Here is a 22,420-nt window from a genome sequence, read left to right as displayed (position 1 = left end):
GAGAGAGATAAAAAAGGGTTTAGAAAGAAAGAAGCCTTGAGTAACGACGGCAGAGAAAAGAAGAGAAGGAGAATGGTGCCGTGTTAGTACGAATGACAGAAAGGCTGAATAACAAAGAGGAAACTTTAATGAGAGTGAGATGTGTCGGTTTCGTGTGTCAAAGCTGAAGTGTTTGGCCTTTAGGTGCCACTGAGCACAGAAAAAGACATTATGGAGATGTGCTCAAGTGTGTATATGAGCATGTATATGTACCTGAGGCTGCGGGAACGCGGCCGCATGGCTGGCGATCTCCTGCCCTCTTCGTCAGTGATGCTCTCGGAGCTGAAGTGCTTGGTGAGGAAGTGCAGCTCGTCTGCGGTGGGCTGGAAGGGCAGCTGGTGCAGCTTCTCCTGGGATGAACATGATGACTGTGAGAAGCAGAGAGGGAGGGATTACAAAGGCAGAAGGCACGGCACAAGCTGCGGCGACGGTCAAATGAGTGGCTGATAAATTTGACCGTTTTCTTCAAACGACAAAATAAACCCCAGACATGCTGTAGCCATGCTGCTTTCAACTTAAATCAGTCATAACTCAGAATTTCATGGACGCCTTCTGTTAACAACAAGCTAGCCGGATTATGTTAGTGGTATAAGATCATGATGTACCATCTCAGAACAGTGAACACGGTCAATGTTATAGATTTAACCAAAAAACACCTGTGGTTAATACTACAATTTCATTTATTTACTGCTGACTGTGTGAGCAGCCATGTTGTCACCTTCCTGACTTTCTAAACAGGAATACCAAATTGAGGGGGCGTTTCCTTTGGTTTTTCCTAGTCACAAGTCAGCAAATTCTGAATTACAATCAGTAGTTGAATGCAGCATGCTCAGAAAGAGCTTCTAGGCCACTCCGCACTACATGAGGTGCAGAATGAATCATTTTTAGATGACAGTGAGCTGTCATTGTCAGTTTGATAATGCCATGAATGAACATGCCATGAATTTGCACAAATTTGAACATTAAGATCTCTGGATGTGCAGATGTGGACAAATGTAAGTACCAGTTCTGCATGTTTTCCCTCAAATACTGTATGTTCATGCTGTCCTTTCAAGCAAAAAGACGCCCCGAAAACCAAAACCTGCCCTTTTATGCAATAATGCATGCATCCATGAGATATTAGACCAGACACAGACAGGAAGAGATCTCAGAACAAAACAAACACAGTTGAGTAGGCAGCCAGCACACGGAAGGAAACTGTTTATGGGATTTTCTACCATATGTCCAGGCAAATTAGAAAGCAAAATGATACGGCAGATTGAGATTTTTTTTTTAACCTCAATTTTGTCTCACCTACAAGCTAGTTCTCCCCCACTGCATGACATTCATCAAATCTGAGAGGGTAAGGACTGACATGCAATTCCTTCAAGATATGAAGACTGCCACTGCTTCTTTTTGAACTGTTGCTCGTGATGTGACACAGGTCAGCTTAGCGCGCTTGACAGAAAGAACTAACTGCCCCGTTTTTTTATACACAAGGTAACAGATGCCCACTGACTGACAGTGAGTGACGGGGAAAGAGGAATGGCACGCTGTCCATCCAAAGCCATTAATCTTGTCATCTGCCAATGACAGAGTGAATGATTCATCCCGGATGGAGACATTTCATCTAATAGACATCTGCATGAGCTATTTTAATTGACTTTAATATGCAAATGTGAAATATGTAGACATCATGTGTTTAAATGTTATGTTATTCTCCAGTAAAGCACAGGAAAAAAAGATAGAAATTCAAGAATAGACAGCAGGCTGAGCAAGACTGATGTGGTTTGAGAACTGAGAAGTCTAACAATCAGAGCTCCTTTGAAGAAGATGCATCAATACAAGTCAGTGGTGCTTCATCAGGCTAAAGAAAGCTGCTTCAAAGCTGCAGGTTATCTCACCACAATCAATGAGATACACCACGAGGGAAAGGACAGCAAATCAAATGCAACATTGATGCATTTGTCTAAGGGCTATTTACAGGCATGCGGCACACAAACTTTCAAAAGCACAGACAGACAGACAGCTGTACTCACTGAGACTGTTGAGCTGGGAGTGTTGGTTCCGTACCCTGAAGAGGGCAGTGAGGCAAGAGACCAGCGCCGGCCATCCGTCCTACGATAACACAAGCAAACAGCAAAACTGAGTGTGATATAAATAACTACATAAGCTTATTTAAATCCTCGAGAACTGAATAACAGTCAGTCAGCTGACCAGATACCAGACATCAGATACCTGAGGCAGACGTCAAAGCAAAACCAATGTGCTTGGTATTGTGGTTCCATGATCTTAGCTCAAGCAAGGCGAAAGCATTTTATAAAAAAAGAAAATGTGCTGGCGTGTCGGCGTGTCAGAGTGATGGAAACATTAACAGTGAACACAGTGAAGCACAAACACATGCACATATTATAATCTGATTAAAATGACAGTTATGCAGATAGTCAGACATCCCATGCTGATCTAACTTCCTTAGTAAAAAGACAGGTTGTTGAAAAGCAGGAAATTGGGTGGGTTAGCATTCCCGCAGGAGGTTCAGTAATGTCATTCTTACAAATTCTAATGTCAGGTGTTTGACTCGGGAGGAATAAAGTATCTGTGTATTTTGCTCAAATTACCAGGACATGTCACTATAGCAGTGAGTACTATGGCCAAAAATTTACATAATGATCATCACATCTGTATATATCACAGTATAATTTTTACAAGGGCCATATTTACTGACTGGTATGTTCGGTATTATTGGTTCCCTAATGAACAAAAATAAACTGAACCTCACATTTATATTAATCTTTAAATCTAATTTCATGTTAAATATGCAAAAAAAAGAAAGAAGACAAAAAGAATTTTAAGGTAGCTCTTTAACAAACCACTATAACATGGAATGAAATCTGCTTTATCAGCAGACTTTTTTTTTTTAAATAAACAATAAATAGCTAGTTGTGATTTGCTTATGATATATGAAATATAATTTGTCTAAACTTGTTTTTTAAAATGAACATCTGTGTGCAAACAGTGTGCAGACAGCAACAGAAAACCGTGTTATCTGTTTCTTCAGTCTTTTGCTCTATCGCATAACATTCTGAGTTGATATAACAATATGGGGAAAAAACATATCTAAGAGCAATGACAATTACACTGGATCAGCAGTGTACCAGTTGATCTGTTCACTACACACTCAAACACTAGGAATATGGCTATTTGGCTATATGGCCAAATTTAGCTAATATATTAACATAAAGCAGATGAATACAGACTGCAATTCACACTGGAATTATTCCTACATTTTGACAACCAAACACAGATTTTATCAATAATAACTAAAGTTACAGTACATCCCAAAGTAAAAGTAGCAGCTCGAACAGGAGTATAATTAGGATGGTCTGACTTGCTGGCTTAATGAAATGAAGTGCAATGGCATGTTGTGCACTGACAGTGATGCTGCAAACAGACACACAGAGTGATGGGAAACAGTACCTGTCAGTCCTGTGCCCGTGACTGTGTGGGAAAGAGGACAGGATTAACAGGTGTGTGTGTGTGTGTGTGTGTGTGTGTGTGTGTATAAAAGTACTGCTTTATATTTTCTTGCACAACAATACACACACCAAATATGCCACATTGAAACTCATTTCAATTTAATTTCCAGGTGAGTACCACCCTTATCCATTAGATGGCACTGTTGATCTACTGACTTGCTCTCTGACTTGCTGCAGAATGAGGTTTTGCATTAAGTCTTGCAGTTTAAACAAATCCTTTTCCTCTCCATGAGATCACCCTTTCTGTCTTGCCCTCTTTCCAAGTGTTAATTCATTATCATCTTGTCTGCAGCTTAGAACAGATTCACTCATTAACTCACGCCTCGTCATTCTTCAAAGCTACACAGAGAGACGAGAAACGTTACGAAATAATTACAAGAGGCTGATTAACGACTGGCAGACGAGACACAAAGACTGCCGGTTAACTCCGAATGGCAGAAGGTGAAGAAGTGTCATTTCTCTGCAAAGTGCAGAGATATCCTGAGCTGTGAGTGTCACTCACCTGCGGGCGGGCACGAAGGAGAAGTGGGCTGCAGTGTTGGGGGAGAAATTGCGTGGGCTGTCCAGTGGGCTGCTCCCTACAAACGACACACAGAGAAATGAGCCCTGAGCTCAAAAGACCTTACATTTTGCTCTTCTCACTATTTCAGTGAGCTACTATCAAAGAGCATGAATCACTGTTGTTCAATCAGGTTCACACTGCAATTCAAAAAGCCTACATTCTTAATAACAATGATTTACCGTAGACTTGCTCGCTTTATTATGTTCTCCTCCTTTATTGCTTTGCTAATTTACCAGACATACAACCTCTTTCACTCTCTCCTCTCCTCTACATGTAGTTTACCTTTCAAAACTATAAAGTTCTTGAGCAAAGGAGAAAAAAAATTTAAAATGTTGCTCTGATCAAAAGATTTTTTCATCTCAATACCCCAGCCATCATTAAGTGTTTTTTCCCCTGAGTGAACATCCATTTATAAATAAATTACAAGGTAAAGTGGAAGGGACAACTAATCTCTCTATTGATGAAGGCCTCACATGGAGAGAAAAGCTTTTTCATCATTTGTAGAAGAAAGTTTCTCTTTCAATCGATTTGCTCTACGCTCCCAGGCAAAAAGCTTTGGAGAACACTGTTCAAAAAGGAGCTAAATTGGCTATAAACCTCCAGCCTTCCATAACCCAAGCCCGGTTTTTAGCGTAGGATTTATAAAGAAAACCTCAAAGCCTGACTTTAGCCTGTGGAAAAGCCTTAATCCTCAGGCATCATTAATCAACTCAGTCAATCCGAGCAGTTTGTGCTCCAACACCCGACTGAGGGGCGACACTGAGCTCACACCCCCCTGCATTAATTATGTATTTGCCAACCGGCCAATGCTGAAAGCTTTAATATTAATGAGTGCATATTTCTTTGTCAGGAAGTGTGCAGGAACAGCTGAGCACACACAGAACGTGTATCCTTCACAGAAAAGTGTTCATTTAAAAATGAACCAGGTCACAGAGGAACTAATAGAAAGGGCAGGAGATAGCTCGTGCTCCACAGCAACATGCTGCACAGGTATCAGAGCGGACCTTTTTCAAAATGAAGAACAGAAAAGTTGCAATATAGAGAAACATATAGCTGTACAAGCTGCTAGAAAGGAACATGGAAGATCAATTGTGTGCAACAAATTTGACCACACCAGATATCTCAAGCATTAAAAAAATGCAGTACAGTACAGAACTGTATAGCCGTCAGATTAATGAGCTCATAGCTGTTCCATTCTTCTGTCTTCTTGGCCAGTCTTAGACAAAGTGAATGTATTCCACACTGGGTGATGATGGGACACCCTCGTTCTTGACGGCACACGATATTTCTGTCTCTATGCAGCAGCAAGGTCAATGAAGATGACTCCAGTATTAAGACTAATATGTTTGGAACAGGGTCATTACTTTAATTCTGAGCCACAGACAACACCTGAATTATTGGCACCCTTAAATGACTGCATAAAATAGCACTGATTTCACTTTTCCCACTGAAACAACTTGAGACCTACTTATAATTTCTCTCAAAGAAATTACTGGCACCTCTAAACAATATCTAAAATTACCTTGTCTCCAGAAACTGTACTGTTATGCACGTGTCATCTAAAATCCCTGTGACGTCTATCCCACATATAAGTTACACAAGAGTTCAAATACAATTAAAGCACGGCCAAAATGCTAAATGTTTCAAAAGTATAGTTGAATTGTTGAAAATATTTGTTTGACGAAGTCCGTGTCAAATTATTTTCGTAATTAGCTTCTTACTAGTACTTTTTTCGGGTAAGATTTCTGAATTTTGTTTGCTTTGTTTTTTTTTTTTATAGACGATTTGAGTTGGAAGGGACTAAAACTTGTAGCAATGACAACAATTGACTTCTTTCCTGCTCACTCGACTTCTTCGCATGAGTTCCTTGCCTGAGCGGCAGTAACACATTTTAATGTAGAATTTTACACATGGACATAGAGAATAGTTGCGCCTCACTTTTTTTAACCATGAAAGAAATGAGAATGATCAGAGTGTAAAACAATTGAGATAAATTATAATCTACATCTAGTACTGTAAAAAAAAGACAGACAAGCTATTTTTAATGAACACATTTTTTTAATACTTGTACACTATAATACAGCCAATTCAAGATGCCTCTGTCAATCAGTACGTGATCTGAAATGCCCTCACAGTTCTGACCAGGCAGAAAACAGATTTTTTTTTTTGTTTAGTTGTTTAGATCTTTTATTATTTGAAGGATGCCAATAATTCTGGAGTTAACTGTATATAAATGCACAAAAAAGGGCACCCACATCAATCTGTAGTGCTCACGAAGCTGTGCAGTTTTGTGATGAAAGTGTTCATGCTGAGGAAGGAATCAGGCTGCTGCCTGCTGGTGACAGATTGGAGGCTACAGTGAGTGCAACACTGTTCACTAAGACATGGGCAGAAAATGGAAAAGACTGTTTAAATTCTACCTCACTTCTTTCAGCATAATACCAATTCTCTGTGTGGTTTTCACACTCCCTGCAGTATCGCTGCCTGTTTTGACAACCGTGTAAGGACAGGCTTCAGCTTTGCAGCCAAATTCATTCAGTTTGCTTCATGGCTGCACCTGTTTCCTGCTCTGTCATTCTCGTCCCTAATTAATACTTTCTTTATTTTTATTTTGCTTTTTCCAACTCACTGTATTCCTGTATTTCGCAACTTATCTCTTAATATAGATTATTTAACCAAAACATACGGAGTTAGTGTCATCCTTCCTTTCAGTTTTTCTCTGCCTCTGTCTCTATTTTCCCCTTTCACTCTGTCCTCCCTTTCTGTTTCTCCTCTCGATGCTGTGTGTGTTAATGAAACATAGTGGTGTTAATGTTGTGTGTGACAGACCACGTGCAAAACACTGCTCTGATCTAATAACAGATCAACAATTAAGCGCTGTAACCCGAATCTTCACCTTGTCACAGAAATCGTTAACACAAATACGTTTTTGTCATTACAGAGAAGAGACTGTAAGCTTTCTCATGACACCATAATAAATTACACCTCAAGTTGCAGGCTGTTTAATTACAAGTGACAAAATTGTTTTTACGCCTAGTTGGCAGAGCAGTGGAGCTAGGAGCCTCATATGAATAACTTTCTGCTGTCAGATTTATTATTCCTTTATTTAGTTATAATTTAGGGTAAACTCACAAATAAAGGGGAGGGGTGATTTAACAAAAAGAGAAAGAGCAGCTCCATTTCAAAGCGGACGAAATAAGATATTGTTTAATATTGAGATCGAGATTCTCACTCGTTTTTTTTGACTAATTTTGTAAGGAGCAGTATGTATATGTAGTAAATTCTTACATTATTGAAACAGGACATAGGGCAGTGAAATTTTCCTTTGTAAATAACAGATCGTCTGCAATTTGAATTACGTTTGACCTTTATTTTAACCACAGACTGTAGCCTTTTTAATTTAAATTGAACTTCTAGACAGCCTCAAGAGAATTTCTCATTTATTTGCATAGTTATGTCAGAGTAACTCTGGGAAACCTTTTTTAAAGAACATCAGAGGAACGTTTTTACACATCACCAAAAGCAAGTGGTGTGTTTTCAACAGATGCTCACAAAGAATACTCTCCCCTTGCATTTTACTGGCGCTCTCCTATCATACGACATTCCTATCACCCAGAGAGGGTGAAGGCTGCTTCCTCTGCCAACCACATCTTTTTGGAATTGCTTAGAGGAAAGTGCTATCTGCCTTCTTCATCATACAGCTTACGGACACCCATTATTGACTAGTGTCACTGTGACTGACAGGGGTAGAGAGAGCATGCCCCTCCCACTCAGACAGCACGGCCAATTTTGCTCTCTTGAAAAATGAATAAAAATGAATTTTGAAATTTATATTTAAGTAAAGTTAAAGATATATTCTCCTCCTACTTTTAAGGGGACAGTGCAACACTACTTCTGATGTTCATTCTGTCGCTTGCAGAATAAAATGACAGGTTAATTAACATGTACTTGATTATGGAATTGTGGTTTGAAAGTGATTTTTAAACAAAGATTCGACAGCTGTTTATTTGATCAGAAATCTTCAGTACTCTATTTAAAACACCTACGCATAAAGATGTGAAAAGGTATACCCTGATGTTTAATTATGATGTCTGATGCCTCAATGCAGAACAGCTCATGTGAGAATTATGCATTTAAGACACACTTAAGACCTGATTAATTTTCCCATCTCTAGGAAGCAGGGTTACAAACAAAACTAAACATAAATCTGGAGCTGACAGCAGAAGGCTAATTAAACGCTTCTGTAAATCTATTCACAATGTTTCACTAAATCACTGAGTCACCAGTTAAAAAATAAATAAATAATCTGATTCAGGGTGATTCAAGCTCATTATAAACGTCATCTTCATGCATTTTGACACATCTTGATTCAGAATATCCATTTTCATGTATCTCTGTTTAATCGTCAACTGTTTAATTAAATAATAATACAAACAATTATAAAAATTAAAAACATACATGTTCTTCATCTGTGTATGTTGCATTCATTTGTGTTTTTTTCTTAAACTGATATAAAAATATTCTATGTTAAGAAGGCTTCAACACAATAAATATTATAATAAACTCTCATCTTTCTCATTTGCTTGTTCTCCATCATTTCAGATTCTATTTTTAGGCTAAAATTAATGAACTGACTGACCCAGATGTGTATCAGCAGCTATCAAGTAGCAAAAGCAGTAAAGATAGATTAAAGAAAGGATAGATTGCCTGATGTACTGTGAACATGAACAACGCCAGGCTTTTTAAAAAGAGCAAAAGGGTGGCGATATGGCAGGTTTTTCCAGGTGCTACAGTGTAAGAGTATTTTAATCCCCTGAAAGTGTTGCTTATGTTGATCTTATTTTTATTGTACCTTTTATGGAAACAGAATAAAGTTCCAGAGTACACATCACAGCCAGAGAATAGCCTGAAGAACAGCCTATGCGTACTGCAGTGAGTATTTTTTATATCTTTGGATTTCATTGTTAGACTTTGTGTGGTGAAACAAGTAGAAACAAGGAAAGAAAAAAAAATACAATAAAAGACTGTTTCCTCCTTTTTCCCCATTTTCATTTTGAAATGAACACAATGTACACTGACTGTGCCTAAGGTACTAACTTGTAAAATATAAAATGAACACGTTATCTGAGTATAATTTCTTTACCAGTATGTCCGTGTAGTGGTGAGTGAGGTCTGGGTAGAGTGGGAGAGGTGCTGGAAGTCACTATCAGGCTCTTCCTGTTGCTCGTCCGACAACTGAATTAAAAAAAAAAAAAAAAAAACAGAAAAACACAATGTTACATGACATTATACGCAAATACACCCTGCATACACATATCTAGGAAAGCCACACTGAACTGAGCTCACATAATACCAAATGAACTGTAGTGCAGGCTGATGAAAGAGAGAGACATGCAACATCTGATCTGAGAAGTAACCGTTCCTAAAACCACTCCTTCACTTCCAAAACAAAAAGCAAGAAAGTTCCAATATTAGAGACATCATACAGTTAGTCACTCTTACATCCCTGTGAGTGTCCCATTTTAGCAGGATGAAAAGTACTAACAGTCCATTTCTCTCTCACTTTCGCTCCCCCCAACACTACCTCATGCTCCAGTCAACACACGCTGGAGTCCAGACTGCACAGCGGTTTCTTAAAGAGGAGCAGGCAGAGCCGAACAGCGCACGATTAGGAACAGCAGCTCCTTTCCCACCTTCAACGTACTCTCGTACACGTGCGCACACACACCCGCACACACGCTCGCGCGCACACACTCGCACACACTCGCACACACACTCGCACACACACTCGCACACACACTCGCACACACACTCGCACACACACTCGCACACACACTCGCACACACACTCGCACACACACTCGCACACACACTCGCACACACACTCGCACACACACTCGCACACACACTGCTGCTGATGGAAAGCAACTTTAATATGGCATTATTATTTTATATAAACACTGTGGGCAATGAATGTTGCAATGCATTTTCCTCTTTTCACAATTGGCAGTTCCATCACTTCAAATGTAATGAAGGCAAAGAGAAAAGACAGTGCAAGGCAGTTTATTCCACAGAGATAGATGAGTAATAACCAAAACATGACAGAGAAAGATTGTGCCAACTCATTTTTTTTTTTGTTTTATATGCAAGAAAATTTCTTCTTTACGTAAGCTCAAGGCTGTGAGACAGCTGAATTCTCTAATGTCTCCTTCAAAATTCTATCACTAGGCACTGCAGAACAACTTTTTTTATGAATTGTATTTCCCAATTTTTAATTTTTTTTAGATTCAGAGAAATATCAAAGTGTTACTATGGACACACATCATAAACGTGAAATCAATTTTCAGCTTTATAATTTAGGCCACTATTATTATTTGATACCACAACTACACCTTGGCATTATGAATTAGGACAGTCTTGTGCCGTGGGTTAAGTGGAGAAGAGATAAGACAGATGAAAACATGCAAGTGGTTGAAGTGGTTACAAACAAAGTGGAATTTTAGTGTGCTTTGACATCTATAAGTCCGAATAAGAGTAAAATTGCTACTTTTGGTTTGTTTTCTTATCGCACTTTTAAACGAATCAAAAAAGCTATAAAACGCTGGGTGAGTGGCGTGTAGTGCTGAAAACACATACGTACAACTCCTTCATTCATTAGTCACAAATGCAACAATGAAAAAGGACAAATAATTCTTTTTCCAAGTGCACAGAGAAATCCTAAAAATCACCCAAGGTCAGAGAAGATGAAGTTACACTCAGTACAATTCTAGATCATTATAGAAATGACCAACATTTTGATTTTTCACATCCACCTTTTATTTTCTCTTTTTGTTTGTCACACCTAATCTCCAGAACATAACACATGTCCACAGCTCTGTCTTTTGGCTCAGTTTGTGTCTTGCGGCTCATTTTATCAGCTCACATCTACAGAAAAGTGTCATCTGCAACCCAAAACACACGGCATGTTTAGTTCCCTTCCTGTACTTGGGTTGATTCAGGATCAAATCACTTTCTCACTGCAGTTGAGCCATGCTAGAGTTTTACTAAAACCATAATGTGACCAGCTCGCTGAGATCTTTGACCACGCCCGAGTGCAATCGCTGTGTTCTCACCTACACACGAACTGCACCAGAGAGGAAATCACACCAACATAAAACATAATATTTATAGCTGTTATAAGGCAAATGATAACAGGAACTAACTTGTTTATTAAACTTGTTTATTAGTAGCTATAAATGGATAAACACTATGACCTGCCATGCTAATATTGGGAACATAATCAACAAGGTCAAAATGAATAACTCTGATTTGCATCATGCTGCATCATGTCATCCCATTACGGATTAGTTTTCTTTAATATCCCTTTGCGTTTTATTCCTTACATAAGAACTATTTGATAGCATAAAATTCCAGTTCAGAATTCCAACATTCCTCCTCTAGATCAGGGGGATTCTCCTGGTAAAAGTAAAATAAATAACATCAGGTAAACTGAATTTGATGTATGTAGATAATTTGTAAATAATATCTTTATTATTTATATTTCCAGGCCATTTTATCCATTTTCACATTTTACAGGTGACAGTGAAAGTCAGTAAATCTCCAGGCGTTTAAGGATGTGTAGGAATGCTGTTAGAATACTAGAGGTGTTGTCTCCCTAAAACAGTGTCTGGTGGCCGTGACCCTAAACCAAATTAATCATTCAGGGTTATACAGGGATCTCGAGTGAGGTTAGTAAACAAGTTAAGTGATAAAATATGTACTTTTACACACATGAAACAACTTCTTTGTGTATTCACACCCAGTGAGCACCTTTTTAACAAACACAGCAGGAGGGAGCGCTGCCAGAGGCTTGTATTAACCGCTTCAAAAAGCTAATGACATGCAAGACCAGTGTGTGGAGTACAGACACGGCTGATCTCACTGAAACCACACACTGTCATCAAAATTAAAAGGAACCAAACTGGAGTGGAAAGCCATGGTGCATTAGCATAGTAATAATGTATGCAGCTGCAGTGAGTTCATGGGTATAAAATGAGAGTTAGGGTTTAATTACAGTAATTCAGCACAGAAAATGTTTCCTAGCATCCAAATGCCAAGAAATCTAACTTTATTTCTGTTTTATTTCATCTTCCTGGAGGTTCATTCTGATTAAGCTGATTGTTGTTTATTTAAGCTGGTTATAATTAATGAAGCAAAAGATACTTTTCTTTTTAAGATAACAGTTTATAACAGCTTGGTTCATCTTCTACATATATAAAATTAAGTATATATTTAAACTTGCTAATTTCTCATTCGCAGCGGTGCAGAATTAAAAAAACATCTGAAACATTCACTAAGCACTTTATTCTGATCAGGTTCACGGAAGAAAAGTGGGCACAAGCTGGGCATCTCAGACATGTTTATTATTACTATTATTATTATTATTATTATTATTATTATTATTGCAGTTGCTGTCATTTTTATCATCATTGTTGTCATCATTATTATTATTATCATTGTTTTTACCGTAACAGGTATCATTATTATTAATATCATCATTGTTATTGCTGTAATCATCACTGTTTTATTGTTATTGTTATCATCATTATTAATATCACTGTTATAACTGCTGTCTTCTTTATCATTATTAATATTGTTGTTAGTGTAACTGCTGTCCATTACCATTATCATGACTGTTGTTAACATCACCTTGCACATAACTGTAACCATTATCACAGAAGAAATGTGCAAGTGTGCAGACAGTGCAAGTTACCAATTGAATACATAGTCAAAGAGCGTCGTTCAGCTGACAATTTTATGCAAAGCGAAATACAACTGAGACAATGTACAAGTCAGCAGCTGAGGGTTAAGAGTCCTGCACAAGGACCCAACCGTAGAAGCTTGGCAATGCTGGGAATCTAAACTTTCCCATCAGTAGCCCAATGCATTAACTACTGAACCCCCACTGACATTTTGTCATGATTGTGGCCAAAAACATCCTTGTGTCTGTGAATGTTTATGAATCATAATTATGGCACAGAATTGATTACAAACTGCAACTCTGAGCTTCCTTTTACACTCTAGAGACTCTTAGAAAGTCAGTCACTAAAGACCAGACACCCTATAGACCCATGATCCTAATGCAAAATGCACAGTGTTACAGCAGAACCCAGCTCCTGAGGTCATTTGCCATTTAAGGAAAAAAGTAGGATGAGCTTTAGTGGGTGACAAGCTTTAGATGTACACTACAGCTCTGTGCTGTGTGCTGAAGGACAAAATCCTCCCTTCCTCACTAGCTATCCATCAACAGCATAGCTGCTTTTCTCTCTCTCTCTCTCTCTCTCTCTCTCATGAGAACACTGTCTGCACAATTGAACAGTTTAAAACCGGCAGGCGTAACTGTTCTTTATTCTGAGCTTCATAAATATTCTCAGCACTCCAAAGCAAAGTGGGATTGAATATCTGAGCAGCTGTGTGTCTGGATAACTGAGGCCAAGAAAACATGTACGAGCTCAGATGTGAGATGTGAGCTCCCCTGTGACACAGCGAAAACGTTTTAAAGCCATATGTTCACCGCTGTCATGTATAAAGAGAGGAAACCATTAAATCTGTATAAAGCATATAGTATTGCATATTAGCAGATGGTCAGACACAGAGATGGATACACACACACACACACACACACACACACACACACAGGGGATGACAAGTAAGTCCTGACAGTGTGTTCGAGCAGATTGAAAAAGTCACTTAATTGTCATTTATGTTTGTCGTCCGATCCATGATTACGCTCTTCATATTTTGAGCAAACAGAGTAATTTGTGGCCCGAGGCCCATGCGCACCAAATGTCACAGAGCTGAACAGCATAATTGTGGCTAACAGATGAGACGGGCTCATTAACACTGAACACTGCAATTATGCAGAAACACCTGCTGGCTGGGCTTCTCGTGATTCACTTGGCTCACTTTTAAAAAGCGCTAGACGCTCACTGCTTTCTTCCTACTCCATCTTCTGAACAAAACATGCCACAGTGCCTGGGACTTAAAGAGACACCTGCAGATATTTCAAAAATACAAGTCATAAAAGACGAGTGATAAGCTTGTTGAAGGTTAGTGTACACTGTGTGTTGAATCCATTGTAGCTGTTGTGCCGTGGGAGTGAGTACACTATATCTCTATATGACATTTTACCAACACCAGGCGCCACAAAGCATCTTTGTTCAGCCGTGTTTTCCATTCTAAATGACAGCAATTTCCTTTTGGACAGACGGCAGGAGGACAGAAGGGTAATCAGATCATCAAAAACACACCTCACAGCAAGACAATTCAAATGCAGTCAAAGATCAACTGACGCTAGAAGCTACTTATAAAGCCTCCTACAGGATAAGTGGCTGTGCTCAATGATAGAAGATTGCATGCTGAAAAATGGCAGAGAGAGAAACCTATCGCTATCAGAAGAAGAAGAAATATAAAGCGCATCCTAAGTGATTTTGAAAATCTCTCATGCAAGCACTTATGCATACATATACCCTTCAGTAATGAAAAGCGAAGAAGCAAGCCACCAGATTTGGTGCATTATTAGTGCAAGACAGGAGCTAAATTACTGGCTCAAAGCATCAGGCTATAATCTGAAAGGAAGGAAGGAAGGAAGGAAGAAAGAAAGAAAGAAAGAAAGAAAGAAAGAAAAGGCTGGAAGGATGGAAGAAAGAAGGAAGAAAAGATTAAAGAAAGGAAGGGAGAAAGGAAAGATTAAAGAAAGGAAGGACAGAAAGATGAGGAAAAAGAGGAAGACAAAAAAGGAAAGGATAAAAAAAGAGAACAGATGGAAGAAAGGTGGGAAGGAAGAAAGGAAGAAATGAAAAGCAAAGATGGAAGAAAAAGTATAGAAGAAAGAAGAATCCTGGCCGAGTGTGACTCAGCCTGTAACAGTCTGTAAAGGTGCAAAATGAAGCTAATTACACGCTAAAAGAAATCTTGCACCATAAAAGATTCTTCAGTTTTCCTTTCCTTTACCTTTAAAGGTTCTATGTAGAACTCTACATCAGATATTGTTCTCTACCTACAGCCTTTTTAGAACACTAGACCTATTAAACACCCAACGCTGTGAGCTTAAACACTTTATACACAACATCACTACATTTCACTTCAGGGACAATGTGGCACGCAGCAGTAAAGACACAGCTGGAATGCCTACTCGTCACCAATACACAACAAAATGGTGTCATGAGGCAGAAAAGAGGTGTGTGAGAAATCATGAAACACAGAGACACAGAACAGGAGCAGAGTTAGTTACAGTACAGCACTAACAGACACACACTGACTGCTCATTTGCATGTGTGTGTCTCAGTGCTGGTGTGCGTGTGTGTAAGGTCAGGGCTCACTGATCATACTGAGTGTGTGAGACAGGTGCTCCGTTCACAAGCACGCACACACACACACACACACACACACACACACACACACACACACACACACACACACACAGGGCTCATTAATAATGCACAGAACTGCATGTGCTTAGAGGATCAGGAAGATTAGCGGAGGAAAAAGGGAAAATGGTCAAATGGAAACAAAAGAAAAATCAGTTATTTTCTCTCACAGAATATGATTTTTTGCAAATATTCTTGTCTGTTCAACCCACATCACAATCCATATGCTGGCCTAAAACATGGGTTTCCAAACTAAGGGTCAATTGATTTACAAATGGAGTCATGAAAGATACTCCCATCCCTTTTTTTCTTATTTTACAAATATCGCTCTAACTTTGAAGGCTGACGTTGTGTCCTTCTACTTTGAAATGTCACTGGGAGTCGCATTCAAACAAGCCACATGTAAATAAAGAGTGTACATACTATTACAGTGTTTTTCACTATCCTGACACACTGCACTAGTGCTGGAGTTCAGCAATAAAGCTGGACATATTTCTCATTGACTTTGACACAGTGGAACACTGAAATTCATGAAAACAAACAGAAAAAATATGCCAAAACCATTACTCGATATGGATTTACAAGCGTGACTGTAAATAAGGAAGCATGTGGCTTGGAGCTTTGGTACACTGCCAAAACAGAGCACCTCGATATTTCTTTGCGTGAGCTGAAAATGATGGTTCCCTTTGCAACCTCCTATCAGCGTGAAGCTGGACGTGACAGGGGAAATGAGACACACTCTTTCAAACATGCCTCCTGACTTAACATCTATGTCAATAATTCCAAAGCCAACTTTCCATTAGACAACGAATATTCCTCTGGCTTACACTTGTCACTTATGCTACTAACATATGGTAAAATGTTACAATAATCTGGAATAAATAATGTAGGCTTAGAGTCCATGTGCAGTTGTTTGCCCAAAAAGTGAGAACCCTTGTCTTAAAATAAACACAATCTTCAAACACACAAACGTAAGGCATGAGCACTGGTCAGCTAGAAGAAGGAAGGAAAGGTTTACCCACTAAACAAATTTTTTGCCAAGTTACAGAATGCATGGGGAGGAGTCAGATCTGATCCAGCTCCTCCCACCTGTGGAGCAGAGTCGAGACAAAAATGCCATGGGGTGGAATGTGTTTCAGCTTGGGTAAGTGTGTTTAATGTGCTGTTTTGTGTTGTACAGCATTGTGTGGGTTCGGGTTGCGGGTTAGGCTTATAGGAGGAACTGGATCAGATCCGGCTCCACCCCCTGGACTTTTGGTTCTGCAGCAAGGACTATTTCAATGACAGTAAGGCCCTGTTTCACCAAGATACCAAATGACATGCGCTGATTTGCATGAGCAATAGGATAAATTGTGAACTAAAAAAAAAAAAAAAAAAATAATGGGTGTGTTGCTGGTCATTTTCAAACAATAATTGCACAAATTACGTCACATGCAAAGGAAGGGTAGAATACACTATGGAAATCAGCATGTCATTCTTGATTGCCACAGTGAGTTCAGACCTCTAAATGATTCCCAGAAAAGTCAAACTGAAACTAAATAACGGAGAGTTCAAATACAATACGAACATGAAACAAGACTATGTCCTGTTCAGAGGCGAGGCTACGTGTGCATGAAATACATTTACAAAGTTTCCATTTGAATGGAAGTGTAGGTATGAATGTTCAGTGAATATTCAATATGAAACTTTGTAATGGATATATATACTTTATTGAAGACTGGGAAAAGACCAGGTAATTTGTTTCTAATCTGAAATGTTTCTAACTGTCCAGTTTGAGCAAGTCTGTGCCTATGATAGCCTCAGATTCCTGTTCCTGACTGACAGGAGTAGAACCATGTGGACTTCTGCTGTTGTAGCCCATCCACCTCAAGGTTTGATATTTCGTGCATGCTGAGATGCTTTTCTGCTCACCATTTTCCTAGGTGTTTCCACCAACAGAACTGCCACTCACTCAATGTTTTTTGCTTTTTGAACCATTATGTGTAAACTCTAGAGACTGTTGTGTGTGAAATTCCCAAGAAATCAGCAGTTTATGAAATACAAACCAGACACTTCTGGCAACAACGATCAACGTCACAGAAAATCTTCATTCTGATGTTTGATGTGAACATGACCTGTATCTGCATGATTTTTGCATTGCGCTGCTGCCAAATGATCGGCTGATTATAACTGCACGAATGTGCAGGTTATGAATTATACAGGTGTTCCTACTAAAGTTATTAAAACACGGAGAATGGAATGATTTTATCTTCTTCTTGTGGAAACAGAATTCCACAAATTTAATACATGACATTCAGTCATTAATTTGCATTTCACTATTCTAGGTATTTTCAGATTTAGTAAATTGCAGTAAATCTACTTGCATTGACTCTGCCCTGTAGAAACACCACAAATGGCACATTCATTAAAGCAAAGTGCACAAAACATGCTCTTATTTGCATTCGTAATTCACAATCCTCTGTATATCTGGGTATGTGTGGGTGCTAGCAAGGCTGCACATGTTTTTACACACACAAATCTTTAGTAAATCAAGTCCTAGGTGTTTGAAAGCATGTAGGCACATCTAGATTTCAGACAGACAGACAGACATTTTGAGTGTGAGAGACAGAGGTACATTATGAGCGTGTGTGTGTGTGTGTGTGCGTGAGAGAGAGAGAGAGAGAGAGAGAGAGAGAGAGAGAGAGAGAGAAAAGTATGCATTAAGAATGAGATGCAGAGCAAATATAAAGATAAACAAGGACTAAGATGATGATAGAGAGAGAAAGAAAAGGAATCTGACAAGTAAAATGAGCTTGAGTAACTAAGAAAAAAAACTCATCAGGAGTTTATATTATATGCTATAAAACACTCAATCACCTGCTTTCTTTCCTGGTCGACAATAGTAGTCGATTAATCAAGTACTCTAACCTATTAATTACCTATATAATCTATATAATCTATTAGTCAAATAATAGTTGATTTTCCATGGCCTGACAGACAAAAGGGCCTATAGCTTTACGAGGCTTGTCAACCATACTTGCATATTATTGGGCACGAGACATGGCGCTTGTTGGTCTGCAGCAATGCTGGTGAGAAATCCAAATTAAGCTAAGTGCGCCATTACTTAAATCTTACTGGAAAGACAGGATGAGTCTGAATGTAAACTGCACCAGATCAGCAAAAATACATGTTCAGATTACAACAGACTCATAGTGAGGCCATGTTCTTACCAGGACAGCTTCTACTTAAGCAGGTTCTGCAATGCCATTGTATTTTACCCAATGTAGTGAGCATGTATAGTGTACAAGAAGCCAAATAAGATTTTGCCTGACTGTGCATTAGCATACACCTGTGTTAAGACCAAAACATTCATGTGCATTAAGACAAAAAATACACCATATGGCCAAAAGTTTGTGGACACCTGATCATCACATCCACTTGCGCTTGTTCAAGTCAAGTCAAATTGCTTTATTGTTGAACATCCCATTCCAGATTCAGCCCCCACTGATGTGATAATAAGCGCCACTCTTCTGGGAAGGCTTTCCACTAGATTTTGGAGCTTGGCTGTGGGGATTTGTGCTCATTCAGTCATAAGAGCATTAGTGAGGTCAGGCGCTGATCTTGGGTGAGGAGGTCTGGGGTGCAGTCGGTGTTCCAGTTCATCCCAAAGGTGTTCAGTGGGGTTGAGGTCAGGGCTCTGTGCAGATCTCGAGTTTTTCCACATCAACTTTGACAAACCATGTCTTCATGGACCTGGCTTTGTGCACAGGGGTAATGCCATGCTGTACCAGGTTTGGATCTTTGGTTCCACTGAAGGGAAACTGTAATGCTACAGCATACAAAGACATTCTATACAATTGTGTGCTTCCAACTTTGTGGTATCAGTTTGGGGAAGAACCACGTATGGATGTGCTGGTCAGGTGTCCACATACTTTTGGAGATATAGTGTATTAATGTTGGTAAGACTGGCATCCCACCGAAAGTGTATTTCTGCTTCATGCCCAGGGCTCCCAGGCTAGTTTCTGGCTCCACCGTGACCAGAACATAAACCAATTACTGAAAATGAATGGACAAATGAATGAATGAATGAATGATGAAATGTTGTTGCTGCCTCAGTATTTTCCTTTAAGAAGCGTTCATGCCATTTAGGCGGATATGAATGCATATTATAGCACTAGTGCTAGTGTTCACTGCCTGTTGCAGCATAAAATTACAGGATCATTAACATTTGAATGCATTTTAATACTAAATACATTCAATCACAGGTTATTTTAGCAGATGGTCCTAAAAAGATAAAGTTATGTCTCGCTATATAAAACAAAATGATTGTGTTTCAAAATTGTGTGTTTCTTTTAAATAAATAGTAATCAACCAGTTTTTCTTTTTCTTATGTGCTCAAGTACTTGACTACAAAATGACTTTTTTTTTATCATGACTAACTGGTAGTTACTGAAATGTGGTGTGAGCTGTGAGCTTGCCCTGTCTATACACAGGATATACCAGGAATGTACAATCAAGTTAAACATTAAATATAACCCTAAATGTATAATGTGTTTCCCGAGCTGTAGCTTAGTGACCCACGTTGGCCTTCATATATATATATATATATATATATATATATATATATATATATATATATATATATATATATATATATATATATATATATACACACACACACACACAGAGAAAAAGGGGAGGGCAGAGAGGCAGTGAGCAGCAGCAGGAGTCGTGCTCCACTCTCAGCCCTGTTGCTATGCGAGAAGCAACGTCTCTCCGATCTGCAGCGAGAATTTGGGAACTAATGACAGGAGGAGGGCTGAAGACCTGCTCCACAAGATAACACAGATACAGCGAACCTCATCTCACTCTGTGTATGTGTGCGTGTGTGTGCATGCAAACATTGCAGGGCAGGTTAAAACAGGACAGCACAAGATGCATGCAGATCACACAGAGTAGAGAAGCATGACTGAAGCATACATAACCTTCTAAATGCACAAACAAAAGAAGAAATGGAGGTCACACACACACACACCCCCACACCAGAAACAGCAATGGCTTCCATTACTGCTCATGTGACAGTAAATCAAGTTACGTGTCAGGCTGAGAGAGATACAGATCAAATGGAACTCAGAGAGAGAGAGAGAGAGAGAAGGAGAGAGAGAGGTGTACCTCTTGGATCGACGCAGCATGCTCCTCTCAGGCAGAGAGAAATTTGAGAGCACAGTCCAGAAAGAGTCAGACATGATCCAGGCTCTTCACTATCACCGCTGTCACGCAGAACCCAAACCCACCAGCTGCCATAAAGCAACGAGCGGATGAACGACAGCCATGCTAAACGAGTGTGTCTGCGTGCTTGTGTGTGTGTGTGTGTGTGTGTGTGTGTGTGTATGTGTGAGCTTGTGTCCCCAGCTGTCAGAATGCTGGTGCGGCTGCCTACAACCTGTGACGCTGCTAGAGGTAGTGTGAGCTGCAGTCGCCTTCCTTACACTCCCTCCCTCCCTCCTCCTCTTCCACACATCACACAGTCAGTCTCTCTCTCTCTCTCTCTCTCTCTCTCCATGCAAACAGAAGCAGAACAAAATCAAGCCTAGCAGCTACAATTCACACACTTTTTCTTACTCCATATCTAACACAGTCCTGTGATGTCAGTGCAAATTAGCATCAATGTGCCAGTCTCAATTTTGTTGACAAAATGTTTTTTTAATGAAAGAATACCTAAATAATAATTCATGCTTCTGATTAATATGAGACAAAATGTAATGTCATTTTCCTTAATGAATAAAAACAAGCATACCTGATGACACCTCAGCAAAGTCATGGAAATCAATTCACCTTCATTAAGGCATATGCAGCGTGAAAAATGTGTTCGTTATATTAACATTATTAAATTTACCTGCTTCCTTTTGAAGAAGCTGTTGCATATTAGAGACGCTGTCAGAGCCTTAGCTCCTACAAAACTTTCCTTTATCCATTGTACATCAAAGAAGGAGAAGGGGAAAGGCTTTAGTAAGACTATGATGGAAAACACTACGAATTTCAACTAACACACAGAGAAATGAGACAGAATTGCACTCTGGGAGCTGTGAAATACTGTTAGATAAAATTAATACAACATAACACAAAGCACCTGAAGAAACTGTCACAAGAAATACTGATTTTAACATAATCTTTATCTACTGAATGTGTTGTGCGTGTGATTATCATAGACAACACATGTCCCTGTACTAATGCTGCAATCCACTGTACTCAGAGCTCAAAAATTTCCAAGTCGATTTTCCAGAATTATGATCTTAACGTGTTCATGGATGCTCAAAGCACAGTGATATTTGCATGGCTAGTCTCCGAATTTGATAAATGTATAAATAAGATCAAAATGAATTATTTCTGCACAATTATAAAGAAAGTATATAATAAGACAACTCTCTTGTTCATGCTTATAAAAACTACCTGTTACAATGGTCTAATAGCATTACTAAAATCAGGCAGAAATACATTACAAATCTTAACTTACAAAGCCTTTACTACATCTCAAGTCAAAAGCTACATATCAAGTAAAATCAGGTTTTACCAAGTAGTTGATGATGCAAAGGGAAATCAGTTTACTGCTGACTTTTTGTAGTGCCATATTATTTTGACGTCAGGCATGTTTATGTCAGAAAACCGAGGCTAGGTTGATAGGGGTGTAACAATACACTCCAGTCATGATTCCATTCAATTAATTTTTGGAAAATTTAAACAGTAGTGGAATGAAGAAAATGATGAATGAAAAGATCCCTTTTTTATTTCTGTATAATAAATAATGCAAAACAATGAAAAACCTGACTGGAATTCCCAGCTGAATGACGTTGTCATTCAATCCGTTGTACTTTTCCCTGTCTGAGGTTGAGCTGTTTCCGAATTCGAGTCAACGGACTG

General features: G+C 39.0%; 1 protein-coding gene across 7 annotated transcripts in view; it reads right to left on the bottom strand.

The window, feature by feature from the left end:
- Positions 1-22,420, bottom strand: part of mast2 (microtubule associated serine/threonine kinase 2) — a 122,352-nt gene that overhangs the window by 18,441 nt on the left and 81,491 nt on the right. For 5 of the 7 annotated variants that reach the window (XM_026933585.3, XM_026933588.3, XM_034300927.2 and 2 more), the window contains 5 exons: positions 9,260-9,351; positions 4,057-4,132; positions 3,496-3,516; positions 2,058-2,136; positions 253-407 (listed from right to left, as the gene is read on the bottom strand). In XM_026933585.3, the coding sequence (XP_026789386.2) occupies positions 253-407; positions 2,058-2,136; positions 3,496-3,516; positions 4,057-4,132; positions 9,260-9,351 (423 nt within the window). Of the gene's footprint in view, positions 1-252; positions 408-2,057; positions 2,137-3,495; positions 3,517-4,056; positions 4,133-9,259; positions 9,352-20,674; positions 20,977-22,420 lie in introns of those variants that run through there. The other 2 variants (XM_026933587.3, XM_026933586.3) reach the window with 2 other exon arrangements.

Source organism: Pangasianodon hypophthalmus, chromosome 2 (assembly GCF_027358585.1).
Source record: "Pangasianodon hypophthalmus isolate fPanHyp1 chromosome 2, fPanHyp1.pri, whole genome shotgun sequence".
In the NCBI taxonomy this organism is placed as follows: Eukaryota; Metazoa; Chordata; class Actinopteri; order Siluriformes; family Pangasiidae; genus Pangasianodon; species Pangasianodon hypophthalmus.
The sequence above is the reverse complement of the archived record's forward strand: the minus strand, read 5'-3'. Positions and strand labels throughout refer to the sequence as shown.